The sequence below is a fragment of the Halteromyces radiatus genome, assembly GCF_025201355.1.
Source record: "Halteromyces radiatus strain CBS 162.75 chromosome Unknown BX664scaffold_6, whole genome shotgun sequence".
NCBI lineage: Eukaryota > Fungi > Mucoromycota > Mucoromycetes > Mucorales > Cunninghamellaceae > Halteromyces > Halteromyces radiatus.
The window spans coordinates 2,012,812-2,029,757 of record NW_026251692.1 but is presented as its reverse complement, the minus strand read 5'-3'; the positions used below and the strand labels follow the sequence as shown (position 1 = coordinate 2,029,757).

The 16,946-nt window shown below is 31.7% G+C and overlaps 5 protein-coding genes across 5 annotated transcripts; 3 read left to right on the top strand and 2 right to left on the bottom strand.

Moving 5' to 3' along the window:
- Positions 1-2,754: 2,754 nt before the first annotated feature.
- On the top strand, positions 2,755-3,251 carry BX664DRAFT_181131 (uncharacterized protein). Its single transcript, XM_051540022.1, has 2 exons — positions 2,755-3,134; positions 3,207-3,251. The coding sequence occupies exon 1, from the start codon at positions 2,866-2,868 to the stop codon at positions 3,088-3,090; it is 225 nt and encodes a 74-aa protein (XP_051398634.1). The 5' UTR covers positions 2,755-2,865; the 3' UTR covers positions 3,091-3,134; positions 3,207-3,251.
- A 319-nt stretch (positions 3,252-3,570) lies between these two features.
- On the top strand, positions 3,571-4,333 carry BX664DRAFT_387841 (uncharacterized protein). The gene is made up of 2 exons (XM_051549411.1): positions 3,571-4,123; positions 4,194-4,333. Exon 1 carries the CDS (start codon positions 3,822-3,824, stop codon positions 4,053-4,055), a length of 234 nt encoding a protein of 77 aa, XP_051398633.1. The 5' UTR covers positions 3,571-3,821; the 3' UTR covers positions 4,056-4,123; positions 4,194-4,333.
- On the top strand, positions 4,313-5,393 carry BX664DRAFT_338841 (uncharacterized protein). The gene is given in 2 exon segments (XM_051546516.1): positions 4,313-4,465; positions 4,476-5,393. 1 exon segment carries the CDS (start codon positions 4,751-4,753, stop codon positions 5,000-5,002), a length of 252 nt encoding a protein of 83 aa, XP_051398632.1. The 5' UTR covers positions 4,313-4,465; positions 4,476-4,750; the 3' UTR covers positions 5,003-5,393.
- A 994-nt stretch (positions 5,394-6,387) lies between these two features.
- Positions 6,388-8,644, bottom strand: BX664DRAFT_338837 (aldehyde dehydrogenase domain-containing protein). Its single transcript, XM_051546515.1, has 6 exons — positions 8,529-8,644; positions 8,300-8,401; positions 7,045-8,229; positions 6,904-6,913; positions 6,708-6,804; positions 6,388-6,658 (listed from the first exon to the last, which is right to left on the bottom strand). The coding sequence occupies exons 1-6, from the start codon at positions 8,578-8,580 to the stop codon at positions 6,620-6,622; spliced, it is 1,485 nt and encodes a 494-aa protein (XP_051398631.1). The 5' UTR covers positions 8,581-8,644; the 3' UTR covers positions 6,388-6,619.
- A 47-nt stretch (positions 8,645-8,691) lies between these two features.
- Positions 8,692-16,148, bottom strand: BX664DRAFT_338835 (uncharacterized protein). Its single transcript, XM_051546514.1, has 26 exons — positions 16,072-16,148; positions 15,689-15,977; positions 15,423-15,617; positions 15,240-15,345; positions 15,094-15,183; positions 14,877-15,029; positions 14,669-14,785; positions 14,426-14,568; positions 14,216-14,358; positions 13,712-14,142; positions 13,569-13,642; positions 13,250-13,471; positions 12,968-13,151; positions 12,389-12,899; positions 11,461-12,320; positions 11,234-11,377; positions 10,894-11,153; positions 10,620-10,791; positions 10,440-10,549; positions 10,144-10,380; positions 10,005-10,070; positions 9,773-9,926; positions 9,603-9,690; positions 9,168-9,519; positions 8,911-9,084; positions 8,692-8,849 (listed from the first exon to the last, which is right to left on the bottom strand). Exons 1-26 carry the CDS (start codon positions 16,128-16,130, stop codon positions 8,796-8,798), a joined length of 5,388 nt encoding a protein of 1,795 aa, XP_051398630.1. The 5' UTR covers positions 16,131-16,148; the 3' UTR covers positions 8,692-8,795.
- Positions 16,149-16,946: the final 798 nt, after the last annotated feature.

The window sequence follows — 16,946 nt, the reverse complement described above, 5'->3', positions numbered from 1 at the left end:
CCTTTCCTTTGGCATTATATTGGTAAACTACTGAGAAATAAAAAAAAGAAAAAAAAAAAGATATCAGCAAACCATACCTAACATCACTTACTACTTTACTATTTCTTTTTTTTGGGAAGTCATAGTAGTGACCTTTGACTAGTTTATAGGAGGTACCCCATTGCTATTGCGTTCATGAGGGTCCTATTGCTAGATATATTGAGGATTCAGTTTGCAACGGAAGAGGGCAAGAGACGGTATTTCTATAACAGGATAAAAGGGGGGGAAGAGAGTTTAGTTCACAAGGTATATGAAGTACCTTTGTTATTAATATCTTACTACTTACTTTTGTATACAAAATAAAAAAAAAAGAAGGTTATAAAAGTAGTGGATATAGAAGAAGAAGAATGAAGAAGAAGAATGTTGAGAAATAAATAAATGTGGAGGTCCTATTTTATATAATCCTCATGAATTGAGGCCTTTCCTTTTTGGATGTTTCAACTACCGCTTTTCATAATTTATAATTCATTACTTATTATTTGTTATTATCAGATAATCAATTTCTCGTATTTAAACTGATTTATTATTCTAAATGAATTAATTGATGTTCATCAGATTAATAAGAAGTTATTCAAATTGATTTAACCTATATGTTTGATATTCCTTTTTCTTTTGTGATCTTTCTTCACTATCATGATTATTCAATTTTCAATGAATACAAGGAATAAGAAATAAGTGATAAAATCATTCATTTGAAAGTGTTTATTCTAATATATCATCATCATCATCATCATCATTATGATGTTACTATAATCAATAATAAAAAAAAATCAATTCAAAAAAAAAAGAAACTTGAACCTATGTGATTCCTTATGATTGGTAGATTTGATTTGCATGATTTTTTAAACTGGCTCCGATCAGGTAGAGATATAAAATAATTCTTTTTCTTTTTTCTTTCTTTCTTTCTGTCTTTCTTTCTTTTTTTTTATACATTCCAACTTCATTACTATATCCTACTCATGTTATCTATGTGGTTTTTACAAATATTTACTCTTATTAAAGGTAAGTTTCAAAAACAAGCGCTTTTCTTCTTTTTCTTTCTAACCTCCTTCCTTTTTTTTATATTATATACATTCTCCTGACCTTGATCTTTTTACTACAACATCCATCCATCTAGAATTACCGTTCTTTTTTCTTCTCATACTTCATACTTGTTATCATTGGCAATCACCATCACTGAATATATGTCTGAAAGAAATCTATATACACTAAAACTTAATCATTTAAATATAGTATCAATAGGATAATTACGCGAAGTGGCTATACATCTGAATCAGAGGAATAGATATATATACAATAGGATCACAGAATGAAACGAAATGAATACATGCTATTGTCATAAGGTGTAGACAACGTGGATGAACAGGATATATTATAGGATTCAACTGGATTGGATTACACAATCAATTAGAAGTATCTTCCTTATCCTTTTTTTTTTTTTATTCTGGCTTATGAATCGTTAGTGATTCTTTTTACTTGTAGTTTAGAAAGGTACTTAGTATATCAATTATATGTATTTATATTCTTTTTCTTTAATAAAATCATAATTATTACTTTTCTCGAACAGTCATCAATGCATTTCTGTACCTGGTTCCTTAAATAAATTAAATGACAGCTGAATCCAAGCAAAGAGAATCAAGTTTAAAGACTTTCGAACAATAATATGAAAAACAAGAAACAATATGGAATCATATTAATTCTCTTTTTCATATATTTTGTCGTTTTTTTCCCTTTTTTGCTATATATTGTATTCGACTCGATCTAAATGTATTATCAACAGTGAAAGGAAAAGTAGATTAGTTTTTGACATTTTCCTTTCAATGTCAAAAAACTAATCTACTTTTTAATTGTACATTCATTATCACATTACAATATATTCTTTCTCTTTAGTTTGCTACTTTTGGTACATCACTTTTATCTATTCGGACTTTTGCTTTCTTTTTTTTTTATTATTTATTTCGTTTCCCCACATTTTTCTTTTCTTTCTTTCTCTTTCCATTTCTCCACACTTTTTTTATTCACTCTCCGCACTTTGTTCGCGTCTCCATATTGGAATAATGACAGGTAACATATAAAATACAATGACAGTAATGGCGTCTTATTCTACAATTGTCAATTTAGAAAATAAATAAAATAAAATAAAATAACAAAAAGACAGTATAAAATATAATTACTTACTTGTTTTATGTTAATTCATGACTCTTCTGGTTTTTCCAATTGTCAAGATCTCTTTTCTTCTCGGTTTTGGTCAAACGAAACGATGATACAAAACAAGACAATGGTGTAAAAAGATAAGTCTAAAAAAAATAATAAATGTCAAATCTTCTTTATTGAAATGAGTTTATGAGTTGGCTGAATTGAGGTATCTTTCAAAGCAATCACGTATCTTTTCTTTTCTTTTTCCTTCCTTCTCTCGTCTTTCTTTCCTTCTTTTTTTTTTTTTTTTCTCTCTAGCTTTACCTGGTTATGACTCTTCTAATGGTTTGGAACTGGTTGGAATGACAATTATGAAGGTAAGACATAGATTAAGGAGCTAATCGTTTTATTTTTTTTTTTATCTTTTTTACCATTAGACTCTGGACGGAGCACCAAATGCAAGTCAACTTGTGTTACAGGTACTTTTGAAGATCTTTTTTCATTTCTTCCTACTTGGTTGGTTATTCTCTCCTATGATGTTGGTTTCTTCAAGATCATTACTCTAATGGTATAGTGTGTCTCTCACTCTCTTGTTGTTATCTCTCGAGTTTGTGTGGTCTCTTCTTCTCTTTTTTACTTGGTTGGTCTCTCTCTCCCTCTTTCCATTTCTCTCGCTTGTCTCTCATTGTCATGGTGTTTCCTTCGAAATCTCTTTTCTACTTGGTTGGTCCTTGTCTTTCTTTTTTTTTTGTCCCTCCCACTTGGTATGATGTCTTCCACTTATTGTTTTCTCCCATGACCTTGGACTATTATCCCTTCGTCTTGTGGTACTCTCCATTCCTTTCAACAAAAATCAATAGCTTCGGTTTCGCCTATACTATTTGTAAATTGTCCTTGGTTCTTCCATTGGTTTGACCTTTATGGTTGATACATCAACACTTGTGAATCATGTAACTAAGGTAATCCATACATTAAAAAAAGAGAGAATAACGGTGATGAACTAGTACTCGTTTTATTGATTCTATTTTTAGATGCCATAATTGTCGCCTATACAATCAAGATGATGCAAGACATTCATTGTTGTTGACAAGGTAACATGTATAAAAGAAAAAAAAGAGTACCAGATTGCTACTCATTTGGTTTTTTTTTTAATTTGTAGGTATCATGATTGTCGTCTATACAATCAAACGTCGAATGGTCATCATCACTTTATACTTAGCTTTTGGTGATACTCAAAGATCATGGCGTGATGGCCTTTGTTTATCTGACAGGCATTGGACTTGGTCGAGGATGACTGGTGTCTAGGATCATTTATGAATCTAGAGGCTGGATCTAGTGCTCAAGTAGGTGGAGACTAGAAGGCAACATGCAGGGAATACAGTATATCGCCTGTAGGTCGTGTTGTTTCATGCTGGAGTCCTTGGAAGTCCTGCCAATTGCGGTATGGTTTGGAAAGAATTAGGGGATAATATCATAACTGGTCAGTGGAGCGTATCTATTAAAACCGGAACAAGCTACCTTCCTTGATGGTCTTAAAATGTCAGATGTACTGCTAGTGGCAACCCTTCTTCCTCTTCGAACTCATGATGATGATGACATTCAATTATGATATGATACAAAACATCCATTGTTGTTGACAAGGTAACATGTATAAAATAAAAAAAAGTAACGGATTGCTATTCATTTGGTTTATTTTTATTCGTAGATACTATGATTGTCGCCTATACAATCAAATTAGTAAGTTGTCAGGAAAGAAAAAGATGATCAATCAATATTACATACAATCACTTGCTTCTTTCTCTTTTTTTTTTTTTCAGATCCTTCCTTTTATTGTATGGGGATTGATACGGTATCGCTGTCAGATGATATACGCAAGGTAACAATGGATATATATATATATATATAAGAATAACAGTGATGGAGTATTGTTTTTTGGTCGATTTTATCTGTAGATACAATGACTGTTGTTTATGCGATCAAATCTCGAATGATCATCATTACTTTATATTAACCTTTAGTCAAACAAAACGGTGATATAAAACGGTCAATGGTGCAAAATGATAAGTCTAAAAAAAATAATAGATGAAAAAAGGAAATGATACTAATATATTTCTTCTTTTATTTTATTGATCTTTTAGATATTATTGTCTATATAGTCTAAATCTTCTTTATTGAAAAGAAAAGAAAAGAAAAGATACGTGATTGCTTTGAGAGATACTTTAATTCAGCCAACTCATAATTTCATTTCTTATTTTATCTAACTGAGTTTTCATTTCTTTTCTTTTTCCTTTCTTATTTTATCTATCTCATTTCTCTCATCTTTCTTTCCTTTTTTTTTTTTTTTTTTTTTTCTCTCTAGCTTTAGCTGGTTATGGCTCTTCTAATGGTTTGGAGCTGGATGGAATGACAATTATGATGGTAAGACATAGATTAAGGAACTAATCGTTTTACTTTTTTTTTTATCTTATTTACTGTTGGACTCTGGACTGAACAGCAAATGCAGGTCAACTTGTATGTACAGGTACTTTTGAAGGTCTTTTTTTTTTCTTTCCTACTTGGTTGATTATTTTTTCTAATGGTATGGTGTCTCTCTCTCTCTCTTTCTCTCTCTCTTTTGCTGTTCTCTCTCATGTTCGTGTGGTCTCTTCGTCTCTTTTTTTACTTGGTTGGTCTTTCTCTTTCCGTTTCCTTCATCTGTCTCTCGTTGTCATGGTATTTTCTTCCAGAATCCTTTACTAAGTGGTTAGTCCTTATCTTTTTTTTTTGTTTCTTCTTATTTGATTGGTCTCTTCCATGTTTGATGGTCTCATTCTGTTTTTCTACTTGATTGGCATCTCTGTCTCCATTAGTATTATTATTGTTATTATTATCATTGTCATTATTATCACCAGTATTGTATATATTCTTTATATTGTTGGTATTTAGTTACTTTTTTTTCTTTATTCCCTTTCTTTTCTTCTGTAAAAATACTCTTTTATTTAAATAAAATGTTTGATTATTTAAATTATCCTGCTATGATGTTTTGTGTATGTACCTATTGCTACTATCTATTGCTGTGATGATTTAATAAAAATGTTTCTTTGAGTGTATTATGTGATAAAGTACATGGTCTATCCTACGATGTCATCAATGACATCGTTATTTTCGTAAGAGAGAAGACGTACAATTAACAGTATACAGGTACAGCTTGCTATTATCATGAGTGGTGATGATGGTTGATAATAAGAGAATATATATGCTTAAAATGATGAACGTAACGTATGAAATGAAATAGTAGATACTGATGTGTATATGAATCTTGTTTCTACAATAGTTTTTTTTATTATTATTATTATTTAGTGAAAATACAATAATAATATATCATTCTTTCTTATTACTCCTTTTGATAATGATGATGATCGAGGACAAATAGATAAGTAATAGTGAAATGACAATATAATAAACAAATGATAATAAAAATATGATTTTATTTAAATGAAAATATAATATAAAACACTATAACTAAAAGACTAAACTATTCAATAAACTAATTTCTATGATAAAGAGTTGGATACGAGAGATACTTTTCCCCTAACTTGGTATTCTTTTGCCCAATAGAAAACTTGTTATATGTCCAATTAATCCTATTGTATATTTTATTCATATATCTATCTACTGTATCTTTATAAAAAGAGTAAAACAGAAAAAAAAAAAATAAAACAAAAATAGATTAGTTCATAATATGAAAGAGTAAGAGGAAGAAGAAGAAAGAGTAAGTATATAGTAAAGTATAGAGTGAGTATAATATGTAAAGAGTGACTTTTAAATATATAATATAGATCAATAAAATAATGTATAATGGTAACTTACAATGTTCAAAAGAGTCATTGATTAAAAAAAGAGAAGTAAAAATAAAAAAAAAAAAGCAAAAGGAAAAAAAAAAGTGAAAGTTTGCCAAATTTTTCTGTTGTCAGAGCTTTGGTCCAACTTTTCCAATTGTCTCCAACAATTTTTTTTTTTTTTCAATCTCCAGATTTTTTTTGATCTCGACCACCAGATCCTTTTTTTTTTTTTTTTTTTTTTGATCCAACACACCCCACATTGAGACCGGACTTTGAAGTTATACCATTTATGGAAAACACTTTTATTTTAATAAAGTAGAATAAGATGAATAAATAAGTAATAATAATAATAATCATAATCATAATCATAATAATAGTAATAAGATGATGATGACTGGTTATGATAATGATGGGACAATGTGTAATGGATAATGAATAATGTAAAAGCATTGATACAATATCAAGTGGTGTTCATAGGTGAAGAAAGAAAAAGATGAGATAATTTATCAAAATTATCCTAAGAAATAGATGATGATATAAAATAAAAAGAATACTTTATTGACAATCAGAAAGATCAAAGTATCATACAACCTTTCTTTAAATTAAAACCATAAAATACCTAATTAAGCTTCGCGATTGAGATTGATCTTGACAGTTTTCACCTAAAAAAAAAGATCAATACGGGATTTCCTATATGTTTCTTGGACTTACCTGAAGATAGTTTTCTAATCCATAAGGACCTAATTCACGACCAATACCACTTTGACGGTAACCACCAAAAGGAGTATTTTCTTCCAATTCCAAAAGACTAGATGAAAAAGAGAGAAAAAAAAAAAAGAGGATTAGAATATCTAATAAACAGATACCCAAATATTATCAACATAGATATATATATATTATATCTTACCAATTGACCCCTAAAAAAAATAAATAAAATAAATAAATAAATAAAAAATAATAATAGTAAGTGAATCATCTTTCAAAAACAGAGATCCTATTTTGCTTTTTTTTTTTTTTTTTTTTTTTTTTTTTTTTTTTTTTTACTTACAAACAGTGCCAGCCTGTAATCGACTGGATATCCTCGCAGCACGGGTAACATTTTCCGTAAACACAGCAGCAGCCAAACCATAAGTCGTCTCGTGAGCCAATTTGATAGCATCTTCCTCATCTTTGAATTTGCCAATCACCACCACAGGACCAAAAATCTCTTCTTGCACGATCTTCATTTGGGAAGTGACATCGGTAAAGATGGTAGGTTCAATAAAGTATCCCTTGTTGCCAATACGTTTGCCACCATGATAAAGAGTTGCGCCTTCTTTTTGTCCTTGGTTCACATAGCCGATGATGCGATCCAATTGTTGTTGCGAGATCTGTGGACCTTGGAATGTCGTTTCCTTTTGAGGATCACCCAATACACCCTTGGAAGTATATTGCTTGAATTTCTGGATAAATGTGTCGTAAATACCTTCTTGAACATAGATGCGCGAACCTGCACAGCAGATTTGTCCTTGATTGAAGAAAATACCACGATGTGCCCATTTGATGGCCTTGTCCAAATCAGCATCATCAAATATAATATTGGGTGACTTGCCACCGAGTTCCAAGGTCACCTTTTTGAGGTTGGTTTCTGCCGCCGCTTTGAGAATCAATCGACCAACGTTGGTAGAGCCAGTGAATGCGATCTTGCCCACCTTTGGATGACGTGCCAATGCTTCACCTGCCAAATGACCATAGCCTGTAATGATATTCACCACACCAGGAGGAAAACCAGCTTCTTTGATCAGGGTCGCCACCTTGAGTGCTGACAAGGGTGTCAATTCTGACGTTTTGATGATTACCACGTTGCCAGTCGCCAAGGCCGGTGCTAATTTCCAACCAAGCATCACCAAAGGGAAATTCCAAGGAATAATACCTGCTGTTACACCAATAGGTTCATGAAGTGTATATGATAGTGCACCTGGTGTACCAAATGTTTTGCCATGAATCTTGTCAGTATAGCCAGCATAGTAACGTAAGGTTTTAGCAATCCCTTTGACATCGGCATAACGAGAGAATGTGATTGCTTTGCCATTGTCAATAGTTTCAATCCAAGCCAGTTCTTCAGCATCACGATCAATCAGTTCAGCAAGCTTGAGCATGAGTCGTTGTCGCTCTTGTGGTGTAGTCTTGCTCCATACTTGTTCATATGCCTTTTCAGCTGCATCTACTGCTGCATCTACTTGTTTGCCTTCAGCTACAAATATATATATATATATTATATTAGTATTTCTTTTTTTTTTTTTTTGTAAAGAGTTGTCACTTACCAGCTTGCACGGCACAAATTACTTGTTCTGTAGCAGGGTTAATGGTATTCAAAGTATTTTCTCCAGCAACAAATTCATTGTTGATAAAAAGACCCGTTTGAACTTGGTCAACCAAAAAGTATATAAATGGTTTTTTTTTTTTAAAAAAAAAAAAAAAAAAAAAAGAAAAGAAAAGAATAAGAGAGAATTTTTTTTTTTTTTTTTTTTTTTTAGGATCCAAAGTACTTACGTTTTAAAACGAGTCCTTTAGAAGTAGTGTAATTGACAATGAAATCAGACATTGTATAAATGTAGATAACAAGATAAAAAGAAAAAGAAATTAGTTTCTATGACATGTTGGTTTTATATAAAAAATAAAGAGAGACAAAGAAAAAAAAAGGGACTACTTAATGGCAAAATTAGTGGTACAAATTCTCACCATTTTGAACTACCGCATAACACCTAATCTTTATTTTTCCATATACATAGTGAATTATATCACTAAGCTGATATCAATCTAAAATACAGTTCTACATAAAGGACAACTGGCAGAGTTGGATGATCGGAACCACTATATGATAAATCGTAGTACTTAATAATTGAATCCTTTTTTTTTTAATTTTATTTATTACCTTATATAAACAACTAGCATGGAATTTGTTCTTGCAAGTACGACATTGTTTTGTTGGAATAGATCGATCTTGGACACTGATAATAGAGTAACAAATCACACAATCACCTATACCCTCAAAATGAAGGTTGATATTCCGTTTGCAGACAGTCAATGCATCGACAATATTTCCATTCTACCAAAAAAAAAAAAAAAAAATATCGACAATATGAGTTATACATATTATTCCCGTTCTTTTTTTTTTTTTCCTTTCCTTACCTGAGATCCAATGACAGCTGCAATAGCAAACATCCATCCACGCCATTGTTTATCACTAACGCCTACTTTCTGTACCCCTTCCACTTGGATTTGCTGTAAAGGATAATTGTTTGGTAACTTGATAGAGATTCGCATTTCTTGTTCATCCACGTTGTAAATAGCACTGACTTCATTGCCTGCCTTCAATGTTTTAACCTTGAATTCGTTATCATTGTCTTCCAATTGTTTCTTAATATCAGCTCGGTTCACCAGTGCCATTTCATGATCGATCAAAAGTCCGCTAAAGTACTTTTCGGTGTATTGCTCCACGGCTATCACCAATTGCCGTTGCCTGTAATTGACCCACCATTGCCTAAATGAAATGGTTTATTAGAAATCAAATATATATTATTAGTCATCTACTGCATCAAGTCTACTTTTTTTTTCCTGTATTACCTAGCAAGTGATGGAATATGTCGAAGTGTTTGGTAATACAAATGACCGGCCAATAATGCATAGCTTGTATCCATCGTAATATCAAATCCTATCCATATCAAGAGTAGTGATATTAGTGTTCTTTTCTTAAAAAAATAAAATAAAAAATAAAAAAGAATTTATCCAGTTACCTTCCAAATCATAAATAGAGAAATCCCAAGGAGTGAGGTCGAATGCTGGTTGCCCGGTAACAGGATTCAAAAACTTGAATAAGAATGGTATCAGTTTATCAAGAGCTTCGGCATCCTTCAGTTCAGCGGTGTATTGTTGTTTCAGTTTGAATGTCTAAGTGTATATATAAAAATAGAAATAAGTGTATTAGATATATATACATTGGTTGAATGGAATATGAAATCTACTTACAATATCATCAAAATGTTCAAACATGAGTAACCACGACAGCATATAACCAAAAATTTCATGAAATTCCTATATATAAACATTAATATATATATATATATATTTGTGAGTGTCTCCTTTTGACACTTTCTACAAGTATTACCTTTTCTTCAACAGTTGCAATATCCCACATCGATAAAATAGGTTCGTTCGTTATTAATCGTTTAAAAAGATCAGGATGAATTCGGCGAGTTGTTAGTTTCTCTTCTTTATCTTCTTCGTGCTGTGAGAATTCCAATTGCACCGATAAATTTTTGGTATCTTCCTTGACTAGTTGTTGTAGAATAAAGAATGCTTGTTTTTGCAAGACATCGTTGGTTGAGCCCAAGTGTTGAATCACCTAATCATAATAAAATTGAATCAATAATTATCCACATCACTTGCGGAATAATCCTTTACCTCGCCAAAGTTCACAATTTCCTTCAATATAACGAATGGAATATAGTTAACAATTCCTGCCAAAAGTTCTTGATATAGTTTTCGAGATTGACTAATAGGCAGAGATATACCTAACGTCATAAAAGAATCCATCGATTAGTATATATGATTTGGTCGCATAAATAGTCTTGTTCTGATTACCTTTTTCCTTTGTAAAGCATTTCCATACAGCATTTCCAATGCCTTTCCAATGATCATTAAGAGTTTCCAAGATATTTGAGTTTCCTTCGGTCCCCAAATCTATCAACCTAGATAAAAGACGCAGCGCATAGTACATTATGGGTAAATCATCATATTCATCAGCATCATTGTACTATTAGTATGTAAATAGTAAATGTCAGTGTATCAAGTTCGATATGTTTTTTTTTCTTTTTTTTTTTTTTTGTCATCATGGTTCATTTTCAATCAACTTTACCGATAGCCACTCATAAACACAATCCAAAAACAAATCCCAATGACTACCAGATACTTCTTGCACAGATTCAGAGATGCTGGAGAAAAGAAGTGCCAATTGGATATGTATTTTTTTCCGGTGAATAACTTCTAAATGATCATCAAAGTCTTGCTTGAACCAACCTTTAATAGTTGATACTAGATATATCAATCGTTGAGGTGGGATAGGAAGGGTGCCAAATGTGATAGAGGATGCATTCAATAGTGTTAACCATTCCCAAGCTAAAAATAAGAATAACAATCAACAAAACACTACCATATATACGTACTTTTATCATTTTGCTACCATTTTTTTTTCTTACCTTCTGGACGGTCAGCAAAGATCTGTAAACTATCTGCACCTGATAATTTATTCGCAAAATCACTTGAAAGATATTGATAACCAGATGTTTCACCAATTACTTTTTTGAAGGATGTAATCAATGCAGCTTTGATAAGAGGAGATACTATGCATTTTAAAAGGAACAAAGTATTTCAACATCGTATTAACACTATTTTTGACTTGCTTGTCTCCTTTCCATCAACTTACCTTCAGTTGCTTCAGCTTTCAAAATTGGTAGCCATTGTTCTACTTCCTTGATTGTCCATTGATACTGATCTAGTAGTTGATCCATTAATGTTTGAATAAAAATGGCATAATATGCGTCCGTATACTGTTGTCCCTGATGTCGCAAGCTATTTAGGGTGAAATTGAATAAGCGACCATTGTCATCGTCAGTAATGCTGCCCTTTTTGAGAGAATTGTATAAGGATGTGCAAAAGTGTGTTGTCATGGATGGAGAAGATTTCAATTGATTTTTCACCATGTGGTCAAACCAAGCATTAAATATCGTGTTTGTCTGTGTTATAAAGTCAGTGATGCCCAACCTCAGTGCATTTTTTGAAGGTGATAATATTGTTGTTGATGTAGTTGCTGGAGTATATAAGGTCGATGATTGCCAAATACGACAGAGTCCATTCATTTCAAAACCTCGTGAGCATTCCATGGAGACTAAGAGCATAATGCGTAATAACGTGTCACGATCATAAATATCTTTGGTATCTTCTACGTTAAAAAATCTGACGACATCCACTTGCTTTTGAATAATAAATGCCGAAGTGAATAGTGCCAGCCGTCCCAAAGCACTAAGACCATAGATATCGTACTGTATAGGATATAATTCGTCCTTGTCTTCCCATAATGTCTGAGAGTCCATACCAGCATAAATATCAGTAACAGAGGATGCCATATATTCAAGAGTGCGCTTTTCTTGGAATGTAGCATACAAATCGATCCATTTAGCCGAGTCACCTACTAGAGTAGTAAGAGCTTGTTGATATTCTGTTGTCGTAGTATCAGGGTATAGAGCCGATAAAAGTTTGTTGGAACGATTCACGGATTCTAAAGGACTATACAAAAGAAAAGATTAATGAACATTACATAACTTTTTTTTTTTTAAAAAAAAATAACATCATACCTTGCAATACATTTAACATCAGTGATAGATGACTTGACGTGGGTGAGGACGCCATGTCTGAATTTGGTTTGTATTTCTTTATCCGTAGAATCGTTGTTGTTCATCAGATCGATCATCTTTGTCCATACAATACCAGCGAGTAATTGAATATCTCCAATAGTATCGTCAGTAGTAGCCAATTGATTGTCGTTCCCAACAGAGGAGGCGGTAGAAGACAACGCTTCCACAGGTTTAGCAAACATAGCATCAAAAACTTGATTTGGTAGATCAGATAGAGAAAATTGAGTAAGAAACTTGACAGCAATTACGTCCTTGGGTTCAAGAAGAGCAAGGATGATGGATAAAACAGATCGCGTTGAATAATTTATTGCATCTTCATTGGAGCTGGAGTCAAGACTTTGTTTGTTGATATTGCCTTCAGTAGAATAGTAATATTGATTGAATGACTTGAGAGTAGGCACAAGAGAAGATAATACCACTTGTAGAGTTTCTTCTGACAATAAATTATAATCTATCATAAAAAAAAAAGGATGATAAATAAAGAAGGTTCTCCATTTTTATTACTATAGAACAACTTACCCATTTGTAAAGATAAGCTTTGTACAAATACTTTTTCCATGATCGTGCGTTGCAACGTGGCATCTTGCTCATTTTGATTTTGAACTAATACTGGGGAACTTGTCAGGATGTCGCTGGAAACTTGTTTCACCAAAATATCAAGATTTTCAGATTGATAATTTATTTGAGGTTTTTGAATGTAAATCTATTTAGAAAAGATAAAAAAAAAAAAAGAAAAAGAAAAAGAAAAAGAAGATCAGTATAATTTGTCCAAGAATTGATTCCTCTTTTCACTATCCATACCTCATCCAATAGTGACGCCAATCCATTGATTTGTCGTAATGTTCCATCTTTTGAATTCAAAGTAACCAAATACCCAGTTATACTGTTCCATAATTCCTTCATCATACTTTCATCTGCTACATTCGATATCAAGCTAACAAACGTCGACACAACAGTAGGGATGGAGGAAACCGCCACTTGGTCCAAGAGAGAAAGTAGTTGCTTTGAGACTTTACCTGTATCCTAAAAAAAAAAAAAAAAAAAAAAAAAAAAAAAAAAGACAAAGATAAAGTCAGAAAGAAGGTTCATAAAGACAATGAGTATACAATAATGTGCTTACGAGACACTTTAGAATGATAGTTGCGTAGTCATGTAGTAATACTTTATCCAATGCAATCAATTCCGAAGCGAAATCTAAAAATGTATTTAAATATATAAAAGAAATGATAAATGTCTATAGTCAAAATATATTAATATCATTACCCTTGTGTACAAAGCACGAGTCCAGAGCGGCAACAAATAGTCTTTGGACCAAATCACCAACAGGAGTATAAGCTGGATTATTATAATCTATTGAAGAAGATCCAGTTCCTTGAAGTTGTTTATGTATACAAGACAAGATCATTCCTATTTGTTGACAAAAAAGGGACATATCGACTTCTGAACCAGCAGGACCATCACAATCAATGATAATTTGTACACATAGTGTATCCAATTTAGACCATAAAGATGACATGGGGATATTGGCTTCAGATTTGATAAGAGTAATAATGTTGTTACCAAAGTATATTCCACATTGTTCATTCAATTTGTCATAAGCGATTGCTGTATCTTTGGCGCGTATAAAATAGGCTCTGAGTGCATCATAAAGAGCCGAATCCACAAGATAGGCTGTTGCATCGGGATTGGTTGTACTATGATAATCATAATAAAATGATCAACAAGTGAGTTATAATATCATTCTGATTAATTATTTTTTTTTCTAACCTTTTTGTAATGGCGAAGTAGGTAACACATTCACAATAAGCATTGACTAGAACATGGGAGTTGGATTTATCAATGATACTACTTGACAAGCCTTTCCAAAAATTGGTAAATACATCCTTGTAAAAATTGGGAGAATTCATTAACTAAATTCAAAAGAAAGAATAAGCTAAGTTTTTACGAGGATATGTATACATTATAAGAGGTTCTTACTTGAGACGGTAAATTGGCAAGTAAAGCGATCATACTTGGGTAGGCAATATTGAGAGATCCATTGAGACCATTTCGGAGGAAGTTGCATAGCTTGGATAATGCAGGTTTCTTCTTGTTGATAATCATCCAGGAGTCAGGATACTCTAATCGCAGTATATAGTTGTGATTAGTTCTTTTTCTTTTTCTTTTTCTTTTTTTTTTTTTTTGAGAAAGTAGCATATTCATCTTTCTATCGTCACTTACTCTTTGTCATCAATAATAAAGCATCCCACATTTCAGAATGTACTGAGGCATCTTTATCACCAAAGACAGTACCAAAAAAATCGGGACATATCAAATCAAGACGAGATTCCAAAATAGCTATATAATAACACTTTATCGTCAGACAGTCCCACCCAAAAAAAAAAAAAAAAGACCTGTACACATTGATTTCATTCTTTTTTTTTTTTACCTGGCCAATGTACTAATAAATTCTTGATGAGATGATATATAGATCGTCGAATCACAGGGCTTTCATGAGTAACAAATTTCCACAAAGCTGTTGTATCAAATAAGGCATCATAGTCATTTTTGACCTTGATTCGTTCATCTTCAGGAAGAGATGCTAAAAAAAGAAGGAACCATCAGTATATCTAGTTTTTTGCATATTCTTTTATTATTAATCTTACTAATGAGATGTGACAAAGTATACAAACTTGATGCCATCACTCTTGCATATTTGGCTGCCATATCTTCAGGAGACACATATCTAGCATCACCTATCCATAAAAAACATAAGTGAATAAGATTTAACTATTCTTTATGATCAACTTACTGAGAGTTTCGACCGTCTTTATCAATAACATTTCAGATGTATAATCAAGTATATCCTTTTGACAAAAGACAATCACCCCTTGTCGTTTATCTTCAGCAAATACGGCCTAGATCGAAAATGTAAAAGGATAAGTTTGGTTTCGATCATTTTCATCCATGCATTAATACTTTTTTTTTTTTTTACTTCAAAGGTCAATTTCGCCAGTTTAGCAACATCCTTGCTTTGATCATACATATTTAACATCCAAACACCAATAAAATCTTTCAAATAAGGAGCCAATTTCTTTTTCGCTTGAAGAGTCACTAGTTGATGAATTTGATTACCAGCAAGACGTACGCGTCTATCGACATCCAAAGCAACTTTGTTGTAAATCGAGACCTATGTATATAAATAGTAAGACAAAAGTTTTCTTTTTTTTTCTTCTTCTTCTTCTTAATAATAGTACTTACCCAAGTAGATACAATAGATTGAATTACTGAGATATGTTCATTCAAATAAGTATTCAATTCTTCTAGAGCTTTGAGTTTGGTGATAGAGTCGCGTTTGTTGATCTTTTTCAGGATAACAGATAATTCAGGATCAATATCAATTGAAATATCACCACCATCAGATCCAGGTGTAGAAGGTCGTGATAAAATATGAGAAGTTGTGGCTGGACTAGCAAACTGGGCAAACCCACCCAAATTAGTAAAAGATAGAGAGGTATTGGTTTGACCAATACTTGTTTCTGCTGCTCGACTATTTTAAATAAAAAGGTCAGTTGACCAATTTTTTTTTTTTTTTTTGAAGTTGTCATTGTGTTGGTTATTGTCAGATAAATATTGATACTTACCTACTACTAGCAGGTTTCAAATTGCCTTTGGTCTTTGGTTGTTGCTTTGATTTTCCCATGATCAAAATGACAAAGAGCAGAAAAACGAAGAAGGAAAAAAAAAAAAAAAAAAAAAAAAAAAAAAAAAAAAAAAAAGACCCCTCAACTGCGGTGTATAAGCCAAAATAATATTTGGAATAAAGAAAACGGAAAATGAATACAGCCAATCAAAATGGATCAGATTAACATTGGTAGAAAAAAAGGTCAAAGTGTAAATCTAAAATAAAAAAGGATCATCATAGAAAACTTAGTTCGTAATCATAAGAAAGATGATATTATATATATATAAAAAAATGTTTTTTTTTTTTTGTAAACAAACTTATTGAGTATAACAATTCAAACATAGTAAACCAAATATTTCATGGGAAAGCATGACAAATATCAAGAACTAAAATAAATGATTTCTTTTTTTTGTCTTTTTTTTGATAAAGTACACTCATCGTAATGCATGAATGAAATAAAAAGATCTTTTTTTTTTCTTTTTTATTATGATGATTTAATTACTGATTATGTTTTATTTTTGAAACAGCTCTCGGAAGAATGCACGAACTCTATTTTTTTTTTATTTTTATTTTTTATTTTTTATTTTTATTTTTATTTTTATTTTTTTTTTTTCAAAAAATCAAAACTTATATGTAACAAAAAAAAAAAGATTCCCATTCTCTATTTTATACTCACTAAACAGATGAAAAAAAAAAAATTTCAAGATGATAGAACTAGTAAATGTTTCTTTACATTCCGCCGTACTGTATTCTGTCGATATGGATTTTGATTGGCCAATGACTAAATTAAAGTTTGAGAAAAAAACTGATTCGTCTCGCACCAAGTTTAGGCGT

Excerpts from the sequence above, each read along its gene's own strand:
- BX664DRAFT_181131 (XM_051540022.1), top strand. The coding sequence starts at position 2,866 with ATGGTGTTTCCTTCGAAATCTCTTTTCTACTTGGTTGGTCCTTGTCTT.
- BX664DRAFT_387841 (XM_051549411.1), top strand. The coding sequence starts at position 3,822 with ATGTATAAAATAAAAAAAAGTAACGGATTGCTATTCATTTGGTTTATT.
- BX664DRAFT_338841 (XM_051546516.1), top strand. The coding sequence starts at position 4,751 with ATGGTATGGTGTCTCTCTCTCTCTCTTTCTCTCTCTCTTTTGCTGTTC.
- BX664DRAFT_338837 (XM_051546515.1), bottom strand. The coding sequence starts at position 8,580 with ATGTCTGATTTCATTGTCAATTACACTACTTCTAAAGGACTCGTTTTA. Across the intron at positions 8,402-8,528 it reads TAAAGGACTCGTTTTAAAAC|TTCAAACGGGTCTTTTTATC; the intron begins GTAAGTACTTTG and ends TGGTTGACCAAG. Across the intron at positions 8,230-8,299 it reads AATTTGTGCCGTGCAAGCTG|CTGAAGGCAAACAAGTAGAT; the intron begins GTAAGTGACAAC and ends ATATATTTGTAG.
- BX664DRAFT_338835 (XM_051546514.1), bottom strand. The coding sequence starts at position 16,130 with ATGGGAAAATCAAAGCAACAACCAAAGACCAAAGGCAATTTGAAACCT. Across the intron at positions 13,643-13,711 it reads CTCGTGCTTTGTACACAAGG|ATTTCGCTTCGGAATTGATT; the intron begins GTAATGATATTA and ends ATACATTTTTAG. Across the intron at positions 12,900-12,967 it reads AAGCTTATCTTTACAAATGG|ATTATAATTTATTGTCAGAA; the intron begins GTAAGTTGTTCT and ends TTTTTATGATAG.